At 41.2% G+C, this 18265-nt stretch overlaps 2 protein-coding genes across 2 annotated transcripts; both read right to left on the bottom strand.

The window, feature by feature from the left end:
* Positions 1 to 2467: 2467 nt before the first annotated feature.
* ap1ar (adaptor related protein complex 1 associated regulatory protein) lies at positions 2468 to 11056 on the bottom strand. Its single transcript, XM_085788493.1, has 10 exons — positions 10840 to 11056; positions 8513 to 8561; positions 8406 to 8432; positions 7454 to 7485; positions 7248 to 7344; positions 6970 to 7068; positions 6088 to 6149; positions 5323 to 5396; positions 5065 to 5187; positions 2468 to 3893 (listed from the first exon to the last, which is right to left on the bottom strand). The coding sequence occupies exons 1-10, from the start codon at positions 10908 to 10910 to the stop codon at positions 3622 to 3624; spliced, it is 906 nt and encodes a 301-aa protein (XP_085644619.1). The 5' UTR covers positions 10911 to 11056; the 3' UTR covers positions 2468 to 3621.
* A 1057-nt stretch (positions 11057 to 12113) lies between these two features.
* On the bottom strand, positions 12114 to 17696 carry LOC146980212 (cilia- and flagella-associated protein 100-like). Its single transcript, XM_085788768.1, has 16 exons — positions 17598 to 17696; positions 17376 to 17447; positions 17229 to 17300; positions 17037 to 17140; positions 16672 to 16894; positions 16491 to 16555; positions 16169 to 16332; positions 15939 to 16019; positions 15598 to 15782; positions 15409 to 15493; positions 15133 to 15175; positions 13553 to 13707; positions 13055 to 13184; positions 12726 to 12928; positions 12433 to 12526; positions 12114 to 12240 (listed from the first exon to the last, which is right to left on the bottom strand). The coding sequence occupies exons 2-16, from the start codon at positions 17413 to 17415 to the stop codon at positions 12115 to 12117; spliced, it is 1770 nt and encodes a 589-aa protein (XP_085644894.1). The 5' UTR covers positions 17416 to 17447; positions 17598 to 17696; the 3' UTR covers position 12114.
* Between the last annotated feature and the right edge of the window lie 569 nt (positions 17697 to 18265).

Genomic DNA, 18265 nt, shown 5'->3' with positions numbered 1-18265 from the left:
AAAAGGAGACATCTGGTTTTGAAAGAAGTTAACAGATCTCTGCTCCACACACATATCTACACACTGAAGCAACTAGTGAGGGGGACTTTTACAGAGATGGACAGAGGAGCATTGTAGGGATGAACTTGAGAAGAAAAGTTGAGTTTCAAACTGCTGGTTGTGAAAAGTCCTGCTTTAGATTTTCAACATGAGTCCGTGCTGCATCAACTGTGACCTGCGTTTTGTGAAAAGCCACCATACCTATTTCTCAGCTCAATTTTCACGTGTTGACCATTTACCATGAAAACAACAAGCAACACGGCGTTCCTCAAAACTGCACTTGAGATGCCTTTGAAGAGATGAATACATTCAACATCATTTGAGGAGGATTACCGGTTGTTTGTCCTTAACTATGTCACATTACTGTGGGGAACAAATTAATCAGTGTCATCTTCTATATAAAAAATAATGATCTGTACAGTGAACAGGCTTTAGTGGGTGATTGTAGAGTTTCACAAACAGTGTCTGTTTTACATCTCTGAGCTATCACAAATCACAATCAAAGACAAAGACACACACACACCACTCAGTGCAGTGGAAAAATGAGTGGCGGTTTCTGACACAGCCACACAGAACCTGAAGGATTTGTACTCTGTTTTCTCATGCTCTGAGTGGAGAGTTTACACCTAGTGGCTCCATTTATTAATGTGTATTGGAAATGTGTAACTTATACAGTAGCCTTGTCATTTCTATTGTAATAATGTGAGTCTGTGTTGGCTTATGTGTCCTGTGTGATTCTCAAAAATCCCTTATTACACTTTGGTTTGTCGCCCTTGTATCTTGTACATGTTTGAAATTCAAACATCCAGCCTTTGAGAAATAAAACTTTACAGAGGACAAAGTTCACATGACTATGTATTTGGTTAAAAAGCCCAATTAAACTACTCATAAATGTGCTCTGTGCTCTATGTACACCAGGTCTTTACAGTGAATGCATGTGATGTCCAAGACATGTTTTTATATTTTATTTTTTTCTTAGGCTCAGTGTGACAAGGAATGTTAAGATACAGGTTTTTTGTTTGTTTTTTCAGAAAATTACAGTGGTTAACCAGAGATCATGTAATAACAACAACACAGAATTGAAAAGTGTTCAAAAACAAAACTTTTTTTTTTAAAATCACACACTCAAATAATAAGAAATCAAATCTCTGCAAATGAACCCGTCTCTCGTCTACACACAAACAGTAGTGCACAGTTTCTTCTTCACTCAAGTGAATCATCTTCTAAAACCAAAAACATCCACACAATAGAGTGCAAGCTGTAAACTACCTCTGATTCAAGCAGGTTAAATATATTCAGTGTGAAACTCTCCTGTCCCAACATGCTCGACCGAGTGTCAGGGTGTAGAAACGTGACGCACAAGAACTAGAGAAACATGTAGGGCAGATTCCCTGGGAGAGCAGCTCTGAGTCTGTACCAACTAAAGCCTGAAAGCTGAGGCCACAGAGCTGACCTCAGATCTCAACTCTCCACAGCATATTGCTTTCATTATTAGCAGTGAACAACAATCACACTAAGATTTGTGAAAGCTTTTTAGTAACTGGTTTGGATTTCGTATCACATCAAATTAATAATTATTACATTCAAAAGATGTCCGTCTCTTGAAAAGACACAGGGCACAAGCAACCAATCAGAAAGCTTTTTTTTAGCTTGTAAACAAAATTATTTTTTTTTAGTTTGGGTAAAGATTGTCTTCTGTTCAATTCAGCCAACTGTATGTCAGACTGAGTTTACCTTTTTTTTTGGCTCCACCCGTGTTGTTTGGATGCGACTCATGATTTAGGAAATTAAAATTAATATTATAATATGGACTCAGTATGGAGCATATATCTCGTGTCTCGTGCTACACGTGTCTGTCTTGCCATTACTGATCAGCACCTCTCCACCAAGTGTGGTGCAGACTGGTTCAGTGGTTTTTGCATAATGTTGCTGCCAAACAAACCAACCAACAGACATGGATGAAAACCTCCTTGTTTAAGGTAAATGATGCTATCCAAAGACTGGAAATTAAAGCTTTATCAAATTGATTTTTTCCCCCCATTATTTACATGTTCTCTTATTATTGTGGAGCACTGGTTAGCACAATTACCAGAGGTGACAATGACTGGAAAAGACCAGGGATCTTTGGAAAAAGGTCAGTTACAAACCCAGATGTTATATAATAGACCATAGGGCCTGTGAACATGAGTCACTGTATGTGCTTCATTGTATTATTTTATAAAAGATCTCTTGATGTCAGATGATCACTCATGGACGAATGGAATGTGTATTTTTTAGAAACACAACACTATAGAGATTTTACTGTAAACGTGTTTTCATGCTTGGCCTTCTTAATTTTCTATTTTTCTGGACACAAGGTGGAGAGTCCAACAAGCTTAACACCTTTCTCATTAAGTTTAGAAGTTGATTTAGAGGCTGCTTAAATTAATTCTGCATTAGGTGCACAATTTATTGACCTATTAAAATGTCAGAAGATACACAAATTGCAGTTACAGGACTAAAAGTATAAAAACTCACTTAGCACTGCAGCTGCTGCAGCATAATGAGCACAGCCTTCTTGTCAGAGTGCATGCACTGACAGCACTTCACGAAATGCATGCCTTGTCCGAGGCTGCTGTCGTACAAACAATTATACAAAAATAGGCCGAGCAAGCATCCCATGATTCAAAAGAACATCTAAACAAGAAGAGGAAACCATCTAGGGGGTCCAGTCTCAAATGTGGAAATGTGGCTGTATCATTGTACCGATTCATTAAAAATGGTTGACTTTAATATTTTCCATCAGCATCTCAGTGTGAAATTCAGTTCATTCTTTTTTCCATCATGCATTCATTTCATAAATCTAGAGGACAAACTCAAACAGGTTAGAGAGGAAGGGCAGTGAGGAGTTTTTTTTCTGTAGTTTGGATTTGTCTTTGTGCTTATGTGGGGGCTTCGTCCCAAAATACATGCAGGAATATTTTTGCCATTACCACTGAGCAAGGCGCTGACCTCAGCGGTGCACTAGTCCCCAGGCACTGCTCTGTGACTGTCGACTGCTGCTAAATAGTTAGGACGGGTCAAAAGCAGAGAACTAATTCCTCCACTGGCATTTAAAACGAGTACTGTGTAAATGACTCTGCATGATCACCCCCTCCACAGCCTATGAGATGTCACACTGAGTGTCTCTATCAGTGAGTATAATAATACACAGCTCCTACAGCAGCATCCTGTACCCTTTCACAAAAAAGAAACAATAAGTAACTTGGCAACATACTGGTTTATGTATGACTACTGTACCTGTGCATTGAAAACCAGCTCTCACTGAACAACGTGTTGAATGGTAATTGATGTAACTGATGTGTTACAATGCATAAAATGGTCGGCTAAATTAGCAAATGAAGGCACTGAAAAATGAGTATTTGATAAAAATGTCACTACAATGCGTTGCAGTGTAGAGATCCACAACATATTACCGCAGCATCAGAGTCTCATATTACAGAATATGAAGAGCAAGAAAGTACATATCGATTTCATGAGGCAAAAAGCTGGTGAGCTTTGACATGAAGAGGGCACGACAAACGTCTCCTTTGGTGCTGAACACTATCTGTCCTGGTTGTCCGACCTGAGGCCACGGTCCGAAGCGTCCTCAGAGGGGGTGTCTAGGACGGGATTGACAAACCCTTCAAATTCGGTGTTTGCACTGTCCTCTGGGTGAGTACTCACAAAATCATTTTCCCACTCCAGTGCGTTGGAGTCCTCGGAGGCCGAGGTCGGGCCACTGTTCATCTGCTTGCCGCCGGGCCTCAGGGCTGCGCGCAGGATGTCCTCCTCCGTCCGAGACCTCTCCCAGGCTGGAAGTGCTCGATTGATTCCTACAAAGCAAGGACACGAGCTTTCATTCTGACAGCAGAAGTCGATGGAGTCAGAAACGGCTGCGGGCGGTAATCTGGTAGCACAGGGGGATCTGTTCCTGACTTTCTGCACCAAATTTAAAACTATACAAACTTCACTTTTGGCCCATTGCCATAATCCCTATAGTTTCAGGAGCAGGTTCGTTACTTTTAATTGTCGGTGCAAGCTATTTTTAGAATGGCGGAGCAGAGCCACGAGCTGCTCAGAGCTACGCTACGGAGGCTCATGGGATTTCTTGGTTTCCCTCATCAAACTCATCAAATACACAATCCAACAACTCCAAAACACTCAAGTTGTGACCTGCACATTCACCACGCTATGAGATAATAACGGAACATTACGAGATGGAGTTGTCTTAACGTTCCATTATTATCTCAGCGTGGTGAATGTGCAGGTCACAACTTGTCCACCAGAGTGTTTTGGAGTTGTTGGATTGTGTATTTGATGAGTTTGATGAGGGAAACCAAGAAATCCCATTAGCCTCCGTAGCGTAGCTCTGAGCAGCTTGCGGCTCTGCTCCGCTGTTCCAAAAATAGTTAGCACCGACAATTAAAGGAAACGAACCTACTGCTATGACCATAGGGATTATGGCAATGGGCCAATATGCCAAAATGTTGAACTATCCCTTTAAGGGAGTAAATGTAAATATAACCTGTGCTGTAAAGTACAGAAGCAGTCCTTTACGGTCCCACAGTGCCCCTGCCTTCAACAAAGCATATATATAGCCTATATATATATAGCCTATAACATATTTGGATTTTGCAGTTCTGTATGTCTACAGTTAAGAATGTGTTTCAGCTGATTTGCACTGGACATTAGAGGAGAGCTGGTGTGTTTAAAATAAGGTGTAAGCTGCTTCCTCCTCCTCCTCCTCTTTGCTGCAGTGTCACTGAGAAACAGAATCAATCTTGGCTGAGAGACGGAGCCCTGGTTCAGAAGCACAGAAAGCTCCAACCTGAAAGCTCCAACCTGCTCCCTCGGTGCCATCGAACGTCTGGACCGAATGAAAGTTTGATGGATTGGACATATTTTCTCAACCTTGCCGCCGAGGAGCCAAAGGCAACAGTCGGCAGGAAAAGTAACAGCTTAGGTGCAGAAAACTTCCCTATATGGGGAAAATGAAAGTCTCACCTTCCTCATCCTCCCACTCCAAGTCCAGTGAGGTCCCGTCGTCGTTGGTGGAGCGGGTCTTAGTGGTGAAGTCCCAGCTGCACTCTGTGTTGGGAGTCACCACGTTTGTATCAGAGGGGAGTCCTGGAAACAAGGCGACAATTATTACAACAGAGCGTAGGTAACTCTTTTACCTTATCACGGTCCATTTATCAGCACAACAGTAATAGACGGGCGTATTATTAGAATGGATATAATTAAGGCTGGGAGGTCACTCACTGTTGCTCCTGAAAGCCTCAGACTGGGCTTTTACGTTCTGGAGGTAGACATCAAAATCCTCCCCAGAGGTGTGTCTGAAACACACCACACTGAATCAACACAAGTCCCAGTCCATTAACTGACACAGAAAAAACACAAAATACTGCACAACACTGGTTGGACAGACAGGAATGAATGCACAAAAATCATCCGTCCTAAACTCAAGCCAGCATGAATAAAGCATCTCTCTGAGGCTTCGACTTCAACCTGTTCTTCACATTTGGAGGAGATGAAATCTGAGACTGAGCTCAGTGTTGTTTGTGCTGCCTCCTTTCATTACCGCTGCAAAGCATGAGGACTTGTGAGCAGTTGCAGTGCTTGTCTGGGCACATTGAAAATTTGTTAAGCATTGGATTCTGAGACTGGATACTTTGTAGTGCTTCAATATCTACTCTGCAGCCTACACAGTGCCTGACTGCAGGAGCACACCGAGCTCCCATGTTATTAAATCAATGTTTCTGTTGAGAGCTGGAAAAAAAAGAAGAATTGCTGCTGCCCAATAGCAACAAATGGTAATATCATCCATCTGAGAGAGCTGTGATTTAACCAGATGCTGGAAATGTTCAAATATTTGAATACAGAGGTGGACGAAAGATTAAACTACTGAGAAGATCCATGACTACTGTCTGCTCGGTATGTCGACTGAAGCCTATAGAGAGCCTCATGACCGCAGTTTGTCCTCAGCCAAACAACCGTTCTGTTGTCTGATGAACTCAAGTAACTCACTTTCTTTGCTGAGTGTCACTGCCAGCGCCATCTGCTTTTCCCCGTGTCCTCTGGGCAGACAGCTGCGAACAAAAACACCATAGATCAAGACAACAAAAACTAAACAGACAATCTTCCTACTATTGAAACACAGACAGATTATTATACTGACTAAAAACAGACACTTGACAGTTTTGGTGCTCTCAAGAAAACATATGGGCAAATAACTTTAACAAAACAAAGAAACACCAAAGAAGCAGGGGAATGTGACACGAAGAACAAAGGAATCTGAATTTTCATTATATCACATAATAATAATAATAATAATAATAATAAAACTCATTAAACTGAAGAGGAAATAGAAACTATGATACAGACCAAAATTCTTGTTGCAATATTGTTATGGCCCAGCTGCCCATATCTCTCTAGCCATGATGTCTAAAGTGACTGTGGCAGTAAAAGCCCAGCAAAGTGATGCTGTTTTTTGAAGCATCTTTCCTCTCACTGTTTGAATTCATGAGAGGAACTGGGAGAGATCCAGAGCCAGTCTTGTGTCTGTGACTGTGTATTATGCATCATCTGTTGGGAATTATTCCACCCTGAAGTGTCCAACTAAACAAATGTGACGTCTTTTGCTACAAATGCCACGAAACTTTTTTCCAGATAAATGAAGCGCTGTCACCGACAACGATTTCCCCGACTTAAAGTAAGAGAGAAAAGGTTAATGAGCACATAAAGAAAAGTGAACAGAGAGATATCGCTGCGTCCTTTGAGACACAGAAGGCTGAGTGCTTGAAATGCTGGGGGGAGCCTCTGTACAGGGCCAGGAGGTTAGAGGAGAGGGTTGTTTAGCCAAGCAGTAAGTCAACATGGCAGAAGGGAGAGCGCTCAGTGCCGCCTCACCTCCTTCACTTTTCGTTCACGTGCCAACCTGGCGGCCTCCCGCTGGGCGGCATTTCTAGCCTCCTCTTCTAGCCTTAACTTCTCCTCTTGTGCCTCTAACTGAGCAGAAATAACAGAAATGAAACAAACACAAAGCACAGAACAGAAAATTACAAAAACAGAAAAAACAATGCAGCAAATTAAAAAACAAATTAATTAAAAAGTAAATGAAATGATGGGAGCTTTTAATCTAACAAAGATGGATCCCTCTACAGAAGCGTTGTGACACTGTGCCTTACCTCCGCCTGGATCTTCTGGTCTATCAGGACCTGATTGTCCGAGAGCGCGGTGTAGCGGTGCTCTCTGAGGTGTTTGATCTCATCTTCACTGATCGGCCTGATGAAAAACAAAGCAAGCAACATACTGTAAGGTTTTTGTTGTTGTTGTTGTTTTTAAATCAAACAACTTATTTATTTATTTTTTTTTTAGTCAGGAGACCTCTGACCTCGGGCAGGGCTGCGGGCTTTCTGCTTCCCCCTGCAATGCAACAAACAAAGAGATGTGACCATACAGCGTTGGATTCCGGTGTAAAACACATCTTCAGATAAAGTGCTACCAGTCTGGGACTCTGCAGACACTAATCGAGTTATGGGGCTTGGAGGGAATAATGGAAGACAGCCATGTAACAGCGATGGGTGCGCAGTGGGTGCACCCATCATTTCCTATCCATCACTAGAGAGTGGCTTTCTTCAGGAAAGTCTGATGGGAGTCTGGAAGTAAAAAGGATTCAGGGAGAACCACCATAATGTGGCTTTTAATTAGACTATATGTCTTATAAAACACTCACTCAATCTTTTACAATGTCATTGGGTTTCAAGCAGGGATGTCACAATTACTTGTTTTCACAATTAATCGCGGTATTAAACGCCACAATTAATTGATCGCAAAGATTCCTAAATACCGTCACTTTCCAAAAAAAGATTATGTCGGAACCGTATTGGCAGATGTGCACCAAGCTAAAGGTAAATGCACAGGTACGTAAAATTGAATTGGTAGGAATTTAAATGCTAGAGACAGTGTCATTTGTAAAAAAAGATTAAAATTAACTTAAACATTTGGTATCAATGACAATTAATGACTTATATATTTAATAATTGGTCATATTTTAATAGATACTTTGTGTAAATAATTAGTAATGTAATTATATTTTGACTATATTTGATTTTACACATTAATAGTGTTTGAAATTAATTGATGCATAATAATCCTGATAATCGTAATACCGTGATTATTTCTCTGACAATAATAGTACCTAGAAAATCTGTAATCGTGACACATTCCTAGTTTCAAGCAACAGAACAATAATAGAGCTGAGGAAAAAAAAACTCACTAACAATAATCTCCAAAAACTTATTTAGATACTGAGGGAACCTCCGCATAAAGGTGATCGGACCTACCTCATCACTCTCTACCAGGTTTTCAAACTGTAAAATAAAGAGACACAATCAGAAACAGCATCATAATGAATAAAATAAAAAAGCTCTAGTAAATGTGTGACTCATACCTCTATTGTATAATGCTCCCCTGTGGTGCTGCTTCGGAAATATTTGGATCTGTAACAATAAATCAGAGAACACGCAGCTTAAATATTTAAAACTGGGCTGCTGTAATATTGCATGCAGGAGCTGTATGATGATCACACTCTATGCCCCTGAGATTAACATCAACATGAGTAATGACTCTAGGGGAAGGGATTGATTGAGTAGGCACAATTGAAGGATACACCCAGTGTTTGTGGTGGATCACTGGCTCTGGTCCATCAAGCAAATGGAGACAATATCAACAGGCTCAAAAAATCATTGCACACTTGAATGAATACTGCTCCTCAGTAACAGTTGCCACATACACAATATATTGTATTATATTACACACAACCTTTTATGAATCCTCCTCTACTACTTAAGAGAACTTTTATAGGACAATGCTGGATAATTCAATTTAAAGGCTTTGGAAACATGTCCATCATGCAAATGGAAACCCTGTATTTTATATATTATATTATATTATTATATTATAGTTTTTCTGATGCAGAGACATGTTTCTTTGTTAGTTTAGCAACATTAAAGTTGACAATGGGGACAAATAAATAAAAGGAAATGTATGTGTTTATCAAAAGGCCACACAGCAATAACTTCATTCTTAAAAGCAGCTTCCTATCTATGATGCAGTTTAGTCGAGAATATTTTCTGTTTTTAAGCAGTCAGTCCACTGTTACATATGTCCGCTCCATCTGTCTGGTCCACATTACTGACACAGACGTGCCATTGCTTAAGTTTACACAGTGAAGCATGTGCTATAATGTTAACAGTCAACCCACACATCAGTGACCTGCTCTAAATACACTGATGATCATTTGTGTAGATATTAAAGTAACTAAGCAGCTAAATGAATGAATCTGATTGTGTCATATACTGCATGTGGACAGTTGCTTCAACATTGAATCATACACAGCAGGAGAAGCACAGGTGTAGCTAATATAATCAGGACCTTACAACAGGCTCTCCTAAATTACATGCTGCTCTAATTAATGTTAATGATTACACCTGTGATTTTCCTCCACTGATGTGTCAGAGGGCTTCAATGAACGGTCTACTGCTCTAAAAATATAGACACAGCAGCAGGTGTTTCACCTCTGTCAGGCCACAGGAAGCAGTAACACAGCTGACATGGTGAACCAACTTTATGATTCATTTAAGAAATTCAACCTCATGTTGATGTCAAATCAAAAATACACTCTCTGTTCTTCACTTTAAATCATTGTATTGCTCCAGTGAACATAGTTGTTCTTACAGTGTCACAGCCTGACCTAATGGGAGCAGGCAACATGTGTTTATGAGGTTTCAAAATTTCCATTCTCAGATGATAACTTTATTGTGTCTTTGTCAGGTTAAATTGGGTGGTGGTGACTGAGCATGAGCCAGCTTGTTGCTGCAGGAGAGCTGGCCTTCTCTAATCTTAACAAAGCACTACAACATTAATTATTAACCTTGTATTTGGTGACATGACTGCGTGGAATTAACAGACTATGAGACCCACTGTGTGCACCGGGACTCAGGCATTCACTCATACTGAACTAGGAGATCCAGGTGTGAGTGCAGTGATGGGAATAACGGTGTTACTAAGGGCGCTACTTTTTTCAATGTATTAATCAAAAAAGTAACAGTTTCCTCCGTCCCGGAGCCTATCTGTGCGGAGGAGTACTGAGTGAGTTGGTTAGTTAGTTCCAGATAAACAGGAGGTGGTTGTGGTTAGGGGGGCGAGTCCATGTAATTTGACATATTTGTGCATTTTATTTTCATTTAGTAACGCAATAGGTACTTTACCTGGTAATTAGTTAGTTTTATAATGTAGTAAATCAGTAACTAACTCGGTTACTTTTTTGGGAAAGTAACTAGTAGCCTAACTCTAAATCATAACATTGTAAAAGCAACATGCCCAACACTGTGTAAGTGTGCTATGTCAAAGAGCCCAACATGACTGTGCCCAGCCCTCCTCCGACAGAGCTGCCCCCTGTCCAGTCTGGTGACAATAGGGGTGGGGTCTTGGTTCCTGCTGGCTCTGTCTGTCTGTCTGTCTGCAGGTGGAGCCGCACAGCACCATGATAATACCCCGTCAGTCTGTTTATTACCCCTCTGTGTTACACCCTCGCCTCCAGTCCAGACTAACACCCGCAGCTGTCAGACAGTCTCGGGGTCTTGTGGTGGTGGTGGTGGTCTCAGCCCCCGGCTATAACCAACTGTTAGCTCACGTTAGCACCGTAACCGGATACGCTGGTTTCTTTAGATGCTAGTTAGCTAGCTCCCCGTCTGTCTGAAGTCATGTTTCACCTACCCGCCTCCTCTCTGGATCCTGCTGGCCTCCCGCCTGAAGAGCCCGGCACACTGAGCCCAGCAGTTTCCCATCGCATTGTCAAGTAGTGCGGGTCCCTAGCTGCCTGACAGCTGCCGGTGCATCCTTCCCTGCTGCTGCTGCTGCTGCTGCTGGCGGCTACATCTCCAGGTCCAGTCAGTCCTCCTAGTCCCCCTCACCGGCCACTTCCTCATCCTCCTTCCTCTCCGGCTGACGACGACGACGATCAGGCCAGACCTGATGCTCAACAGCGCTGCCTAGTGTTGGTTCAGTCAAGCTGCTCTGTCTGTTGAGCTTCTGGCACAGGTTGAGACTGGTTTAACACCTGCAAGAAACTTTACTTTACTGAATTAACAAGAAACGTATTCATTTACTTCATTAATTTGTGAATCGGCACCAACCAGCCATACGATTTCAAATATATAAAGTAGAAATACTTGTATCCTTAGGCTACTGAAGTCCAAGTACAACGCAACAATGTAGGATTGAAAATAAAGGACCAAAGAAAGTTGGCCCCTCAAGTTATATCACAATAACTTTCATCACTAATACCGATGTGTAACCTTACTTATTATTATTTTATTCATGCATTTACAATTCTGATTCATATATTAAATTGTGTAACATTACTTGAGTCGAAGATTTCTTCATTAACAGTTGCAGAAGTCCTGTTGTGTCTGTGATGACAGGTCCATATCTGTATGTACACACTACACACATACAGTAGTATGCACAATGTTATTGTATGCACTGCGTAACTGCATACAGGGGCCTCCAACGTGTCAAGAAAAACTGATTGTCACCCACAGCGCAGAGAAACCAGAGAAGGCTACCTACCAGCTAAGCTATGCATCAGTCTGTTAGCATAATGTTGCTAAGGTGGACCTAGTTTTAAATACTTTGGTTGATAATATGCAGTAAATAACAAATTAAAAAACAAAAAACTGTTTTCTGTTTCTTTAAGTTTTGTTTTATTTTTTAAGAAATGGATTACACTTACTGATATAAATCCATTTGAAGAGTCAACACGCTAAAAATGTTACAAAAGAAATCAGATTGTATGGGTTGTTTTCACACCAAAGAATGGCCAGGATGGATCTGGTTCTCTTTATCCTCAGACAGAGATCAGAAGAGTTTAGTACAATTACAAGTTATATTTGCTATTGAGACTGATTGCATTTTTAACATTTAACATAATTTTCTGTTTTCTGTTTGCTGAAATAGAGTAAAGAAACAAAGCCTGGGGGATTTGTTTCTTTACTCTATTTCATCAGCGGTGAAGAGGTAGGCATGGAGCTCGTCCTCAGCAGGGATGATGTCCACATTGCTGACTCTGACTTTCGTGGCAACGGGCATGCATCTGGGCATGAGCTTTCTCCCAGTCTGAAAGAAAACGGGGCAGAGCATGAGCATGAAAAAAGGAGGTCCTTTTGTCACTTCTAGTGGAAATTCAGTTTCAGGTGCCCATTCAATTAGGTAGTGATACTTTACTGAAATAAAATAGTTTTATTCAATAATGCAAAATTGAAGAACGGTATAAGTCTGTATGAAGGAATTGTGAAAAAAATGACTTACAATTTTCTTGGAGTCAGCCATGGATCTCTCCATATACCTCCTCATCCTCTCCTTCTGTTTCTCCCTCTGCTCTCTCAGCTTTTCTTCCCGCTCTCTGCACCATGATTTACAAAGAGGGGGGAGTTTTAAATAACATAGCTACTGCATGTTTTATTTATCTTGGAAAGAATATATTAAAAGCAAAACAAGCCTGGCATGCAGGAAACTCATTCATCTTCACAAAAGGCTTGAATTTGTTACACAATTTTTTTTTCTTCCAGTGATAGAAGGGAAGTATGGTGACTGAGACATACCTGCTCCTCCTCTCACTGTCCTTTATCCTCTTTATCATGTCCAAGGTTTTCTCAGGGATGCTCTCAAGGCCCTGCAGCAGCATCGATATACGGTTCTCTATACTGACGAGCTTCTCCAAGGTGCTGAGGTTTGTCATCCTGCCGTCCACGCAGCTGGAGTGCACCTCTGCCACCTTGTCGCCCAGAGCATTGAGCATCAGATCCTGTCAGCAGCAGAAAGACACTCAGACCATCAACGTGAGCACACACTGAAAAGGTTTGTGTAACACAGAGATCCATTCATATGTGAAAAGTGATTGGAATAAATATTGAACATATTTTGTGCTCACCTGGTCTTCAGTGCTCAGTGAGACATGGAGCTGCACCTTCTGTTTCAGCTTGTTGCCTCTCATCTTTTCACCGTTGATTCTTTGAGTTAGGTCATTTATCTGTAGCATTAGCTGCTCCTCCTCCTTTTCACTACAGACACAAGAAGAATCATTGGCATCGGCTGGATGTGACAAAGAGAAGGCGATGATGAAATGGATATTGTATGGAGAAACTCAGAGAATAAGAATAGGTCTGGAAATCTTTTTTTTTTTAAAGTTCACTAAGTGAGTAAAAGGACCTGAATTCTTACTATTTTTACTTTCCATTTTATGATTTAATTGTTTTTGCTCGACTCTCGCAGTGAAAGGGAATTTATATATATATTTTTAAAATAAACAGATTCCTGTGACCACAGAGTCGTAATGTCAGAGTGGTGTGCAAAAGGTTTTAGAGACAGAACAGAGCAGGTGAAAATGGAGAACGCAAAAATCCTCCGAGCCTCAACACACGATGCTTACATCTTCCTCCTGGTCGTCTCCACGGTCTGTCGAAGCCCCTCCATCGTCACCTCCACCCTCGTCGAATTCTGAATCAAGGACAAGTTCTGCTCCGTCAGCTCAGTCACCAGATCCAGAAGCTGCTGGGGATCAGTGAAGTACAGGTCTGGCTCATCCTGCAGAGAAGTTACACAAAGTGGGAGACATGCGTGTACAGCATTTCAAATAAAAACTTAATATTAAAAGACAAATACAGGGTCAGGACCAAAAAAAGAGGCTAATTGTTGGGGTATTATATTATATTACATTATTATATCATGGAAAAGTCCATTTCCAGTCCCGGTACTTCAAATCAAATAGCCCCAACCAAGTATTGAGTATTCAGTTTTTTAAAAATGTTTTTAAATGCCATAATTATTACAATTAAAATAAATTGAATAAAGACGTGACATGTTTCATTCTGTGTGTAATGGATCTATATAATGTATTAGTTTCACTTTTTGAATTGAATTACTGACATAGGCCTTAATGAACTTTCCCAGGATATTCTGATGCACCTGTACATTGGAAATAATAGGAGTGATAGGTATAATTAATTACTGCATACATCTTGACAGCTCTACTTTACACTGCTGATTTGTATAGTCACAACAGACATGTCCAGTGATTTTCAGCCTTATGTGATTAGAGTTGTCTGTTCTGATGATATAAGTCATAGGTCCTGAAATGTGTGTTTCTCTTCTATAATACTAGGGATGTGGAGATTCACCGATTCATATCGGTGGTCCGATATAAACGTGTGCGATGCGACTGCACCGGTAGATTCAGGGTACATCGGACATAATTTATGGTTGAATTTGCGATGCATCTCTTCTAGCCTTCTACATCGGTAAATTCCATGGTTAAATCGATAATTTCATTTTCCAAGGCAACCTGAATGCACCACCGCGGAGCCGTGTGCAGCCTCCTGCCCCTGCTCTGACAGCAGCAGCAGCAGCAGTAGTCAGAGCCGCCAAGAAAAGTAAACAGTCCGAGTGAAGCGGCGGGTCAATACTCGGCCGTCAGCGGCTGTAACTAGGAGCAGGGCCGTGGTAGTGGCTCTGGTTGTAGTGAGCTGGGAAGCGGTGGTAGCCGCGGATGCTAACCGCTAGTCCCACTTGATGTGGGAAGAAACTCTCATATCACAACTGTATCAAACATCATATCGAACCGAATCTCTTTGTAATTAAGTCATATCGTTATCAAATCGCATTTGAATCGCATCGCATCGTGAACAGGAGTGAATCGTATCGCATCATATCGACAGGAGCTTCAGTGTATCGTTAATGTATCGTATCGGTGGCAGTGTATCGAGATGCGTATCAAATCGGCCTCAGTGGTGGAGATATACAACCCTATATAATACACATTCTACATCTCAGAGGTGACGTCTTTCCACATGTGCTCCTTCACCCTTCAAACGTGGCAGAGCTCCCCCCAAAATATTTTCTCATCGGATCTACACAAATCTTATAGGTGACCCATTTTCAAATTAAAACAGCCATTTTCACCGAAAAGTGACTTGTTTGCATCCCTGCAAGTAGTTTCAGTTGAAAGCTGACCTCGTACTCTGAGTCGTCCTCGTCCACGTTAGAATTTGTGATCCTGAAAGACAGAGTTTGCGGGGTTTTTGCAGCGGCATGTGAACAGGATTTCAAATGACTTTTCTGCTAGGTGTTCAAAATGATCCTATCAGTGTGTGTGCCACAACAGGAGATGAGGTGTGAAAATATGTTCAAGTGACCATCTAAAGGTGTATAACAAGATACCAACAGACTGATACTAAGCAGGAAGAGAGTGGTCAGTAGTGTGATGGAGCTGAGTGTGTTGGTCCTCACACTGTGTCGAGGTGGGCCGATGGCAGCCTGCTTTCTGTGATGGAGGGCAGCTCTTTACATGGACTGGACACTTCAGTCTCCAGATCTGTGCACATGTTATGTTTCAAATGAGACCATTGATGATGATACTACCATTGCTAACCATAATATCGATAATGACAATTAACTATATGACAGCGAAGGACTTGCCGTTCCTAATTGCAGACTCCTCAGACTTCCTTTCCTGCCAGTCCTGTGTCTCTTTGTTAGACGGGACTTTAGCTTTCAAAGCCTTAGCTTTCTGGGCCTCCTGCCACTCTGGAGGAGACAGCTTGAACAGAAGGTCTTTGTATCTCTTGTAGTCTATCAGGATTTCTTCAAACTTGGCGATTTCACTATGAAGAAGGAAGAGCAGATTTAAATCCAGATGACACAACACTGCCAGATTCCAACTTTCTCACATTTAATTTAAAGTTTTCTGCGGTATTTAGTATTTTACTTTTATTCAGATAAAACATGGTCAACCACTTATATAAAATCATCAGCGTCACCTCTTTATGGTGCCTATTTCAGCAGTCACTTTCTTGATCTCTGCGTTCTTCTCCTGTTTGGACTTGGCTTCCCGTTCAAAACTGACAACAGAGACAAGTTGCATTTGCAATGTGACTAAACCTCATACGATTGTCATGCCTGAGTCTAAGTTAAACTAAAGTTCAGAACGCACAGTTTAATCATTAGTAACAATATCATGTCAGTCACCGTCTCAAACGTTGATACTTACAATGTTCTGGCTTCGACAGACTTTTTCTCATTCTCTCTGAGAAACCCTTCAAAGATGAGATTGTCTCTTGCAATGATCCTTTCAAGATTACTCAGTTGTTTCTCTTCTTTCACAATGGCCTTGTCCATCTTTAAAATCTCGCCCCTCTTCGTCATTATTGATAACTGAATAAGGGAGGATAGGGTGGTGCGATGGAGACAATTGAAGAACCAGAATAGTCAAGAGATGTATTGGTGGTGAAGGTAGCACATGCTGACCAACAAAACATTTGTGTAATAGTCAGATTATTGTCTAACGAGTGGTTCAGGGAGACATCATTTACCTCCAACACAGCCTTCTGTCGTTCCATGGAGATTAAGTCATGCTTGCTGTCTTTTGTTAGGTTTTCTGGGGATTACAAAAGTGATCAGTGAAATTAGTAAATTAGTCATCCGATGGCTGTTTCACAATCACAAGTAGCACCTTTACAAAACTGGACAAGTTGCCTCTGTTCTCTCTCTTACCTCTTTTCATCATGGCCATCCTCAGCTCATGTCTGCCTTGTGTTGGTTTGGGGAAAGTTGTCTTACTTTTCATTTGTTTCAGATTCTTCATCTTCTCCTTTTCCACCGCCGCCTCCTCCTCCTCCCCCAGTTTTCCCACCAAATCTTTCTTCATCTTGGCCATCATTCGTGCAGCGTGGGTCGTCTTCTTATCAATTGGCAAAGCCAGGAATTTACGCATCTCCTGGGCACGGAGGAGCACAGCAGCATGACTTCAACACAGCAACAATCAATGTTTCGCTTCTTGCAAACACTGAGTCACGCAAAAAGTCATGCAGGGATGTAAAACAATTTATATCTATAAACGTACTGACACTCATACCAACCTCTCTTTGCTCCTCTTTTTCATTTACGCTCAGTCGAAAGATGCTTTTACCGTCTGGCACTTTGAATGGACTTTGTCGTACTTCCTTCTTCTTTCTCCTCATGTCTACACACAATGGAGTGAAAACAAAAAACTAATGAGAGCATGCAGTTTCTTATAGTTTGTCTCTATTTTCTATATTTGCTCACTCTACCTTGTTTGTGTGATTTGGCAGCACTTTCTGTTTCTGAAACAACAATGCTGCCTGAAGAAATCTGTGGGCCTCCTGTTGTAAAGATAAAATATCATCGAGTCAGTTTGAATTGTTCATTGTGCGTGAAACACTGTCACAGAAGCTTACTGGGCTGTGGTGATGACATCTTTGAGGTGTCCTCTGGCATCCGATGCTGCACTGGCTCAGTGGTGAATTTTGCTGTAGGTCACAGAGAGAAAACAAATGAAAACAAAGTATATCTCCACATTAACACATTTTCTTTAAGGCAAATCTGGCTCCAAACCAAAACTGACTAAACCTGCATCCCACCAGCTAACGAGGGGTGTCCACTGTCCAAGCTGTTCTCACCTTCAGACCAGAGACTTAGGACTCCTCAGCCTTGGATGCTCCTGTCTGCCTCACAGTCAACCTTTAACTCCTCTGAGGTCCTCTCCAAAGACACATATCTGCAGGGAATGAATGATTGATTATCATTATTATTATGTTTCCACATGTTTTATTTGCTGATCTGTAAAAATGTTTATCAGACGTACAATTAGGCCAAATCAGGCTAAAACACCTTTGGCCATGGACTTTAAATGTATGTAATCTTTTTGGAGTAGGACTTAAGGTTATCCAGCTAACTTTAGGTTTAATTCTGGATTCTTAGTCTTATTCTCAGCGGCACACTTGTTACCAGAGTAAATCACCATGGTAACTGATGCTGAAGTCCTCACCTGCTCTGGAGCATCAGATCAAAAAATACTGATCAATCATATAGCTGGAAAAACAGAGCTATTCTTCCTACAGGAGCCAGACAGGATCAAAACAATAATATCAGCACATTTCTAAAGAATATTTGCTGCATGTGTCTCTGTTTTAAAGCTACATGGAAAATGTATCACACTAAATACATAATTGTTATTATACTGTCAATTGAACAAAGTTTTTTTTTTACAATCACTGCAGCTCATACTATACTGTTCACATTTCACCTTGCTGGTATCCAGTGGCGGCTGGTCAATAGAGGGCGCTCG

Source organism: Trachurus japonicus, chromosome 10 (assembly GCF_045865225.1).
Source record: "Trachurus japonicus isolate A0001 chromosome 10, Traja_1.0".
NCBI lineage: Eukaryota > Metazoa > Chordata > Actinopteri > Carangiformes > Carangidae > Trachurus > Trachurus japonicus.
This window is presented reverse-complemented; position numbering and strand designations above follow the sequence as displayed.

Bases quoted from the DNA above. Each gene is read 5' to 3' on its own strand.
- ap1ar (XM_085788493.1), bottom strand. From the start codon at position 10,910: ATGGGAAACTGCTGGGCTCAGTGTGCCGGGCTCTTCAGGCGGGAGGCC. The intron at 8,562-10,839 runs GTAGGTGAAACA...TTATTGTTACAG, and splicing joins AGGATCCAGAGAGGAGGCGG to ATCCAAATATTTCCGAAGCA. The intron at 7,069-7,247 runs GTAAGGCACAGT...ATTTCTGCTCAG, and splicing joins ACCAGAAGATCCAGGCGGAG to TTAGAGGCACAAGAGGAGAA.
- LOC146980212 (XM_085788768.1), bottom strand. From the start codon at position 17,415: ATGCCAGAGGACACCTCAAAGATGTCATCACCACAGCCCA. The intron at 17,301-17,375 runs GTAAGCTTCTGT...TCTTTACAACAG, and splicing joins GATGTCATCACCACAGCCCA to GAGGCCCACAGATTTCTTCA. The intron at 12,241-12,432 runs GTAAGTCATTTT...GTTTTCTTTCAG, and splicing joins TGGCTGACTCCAAGAAAATT to ACTGGGAGAAAGCTCATGCC.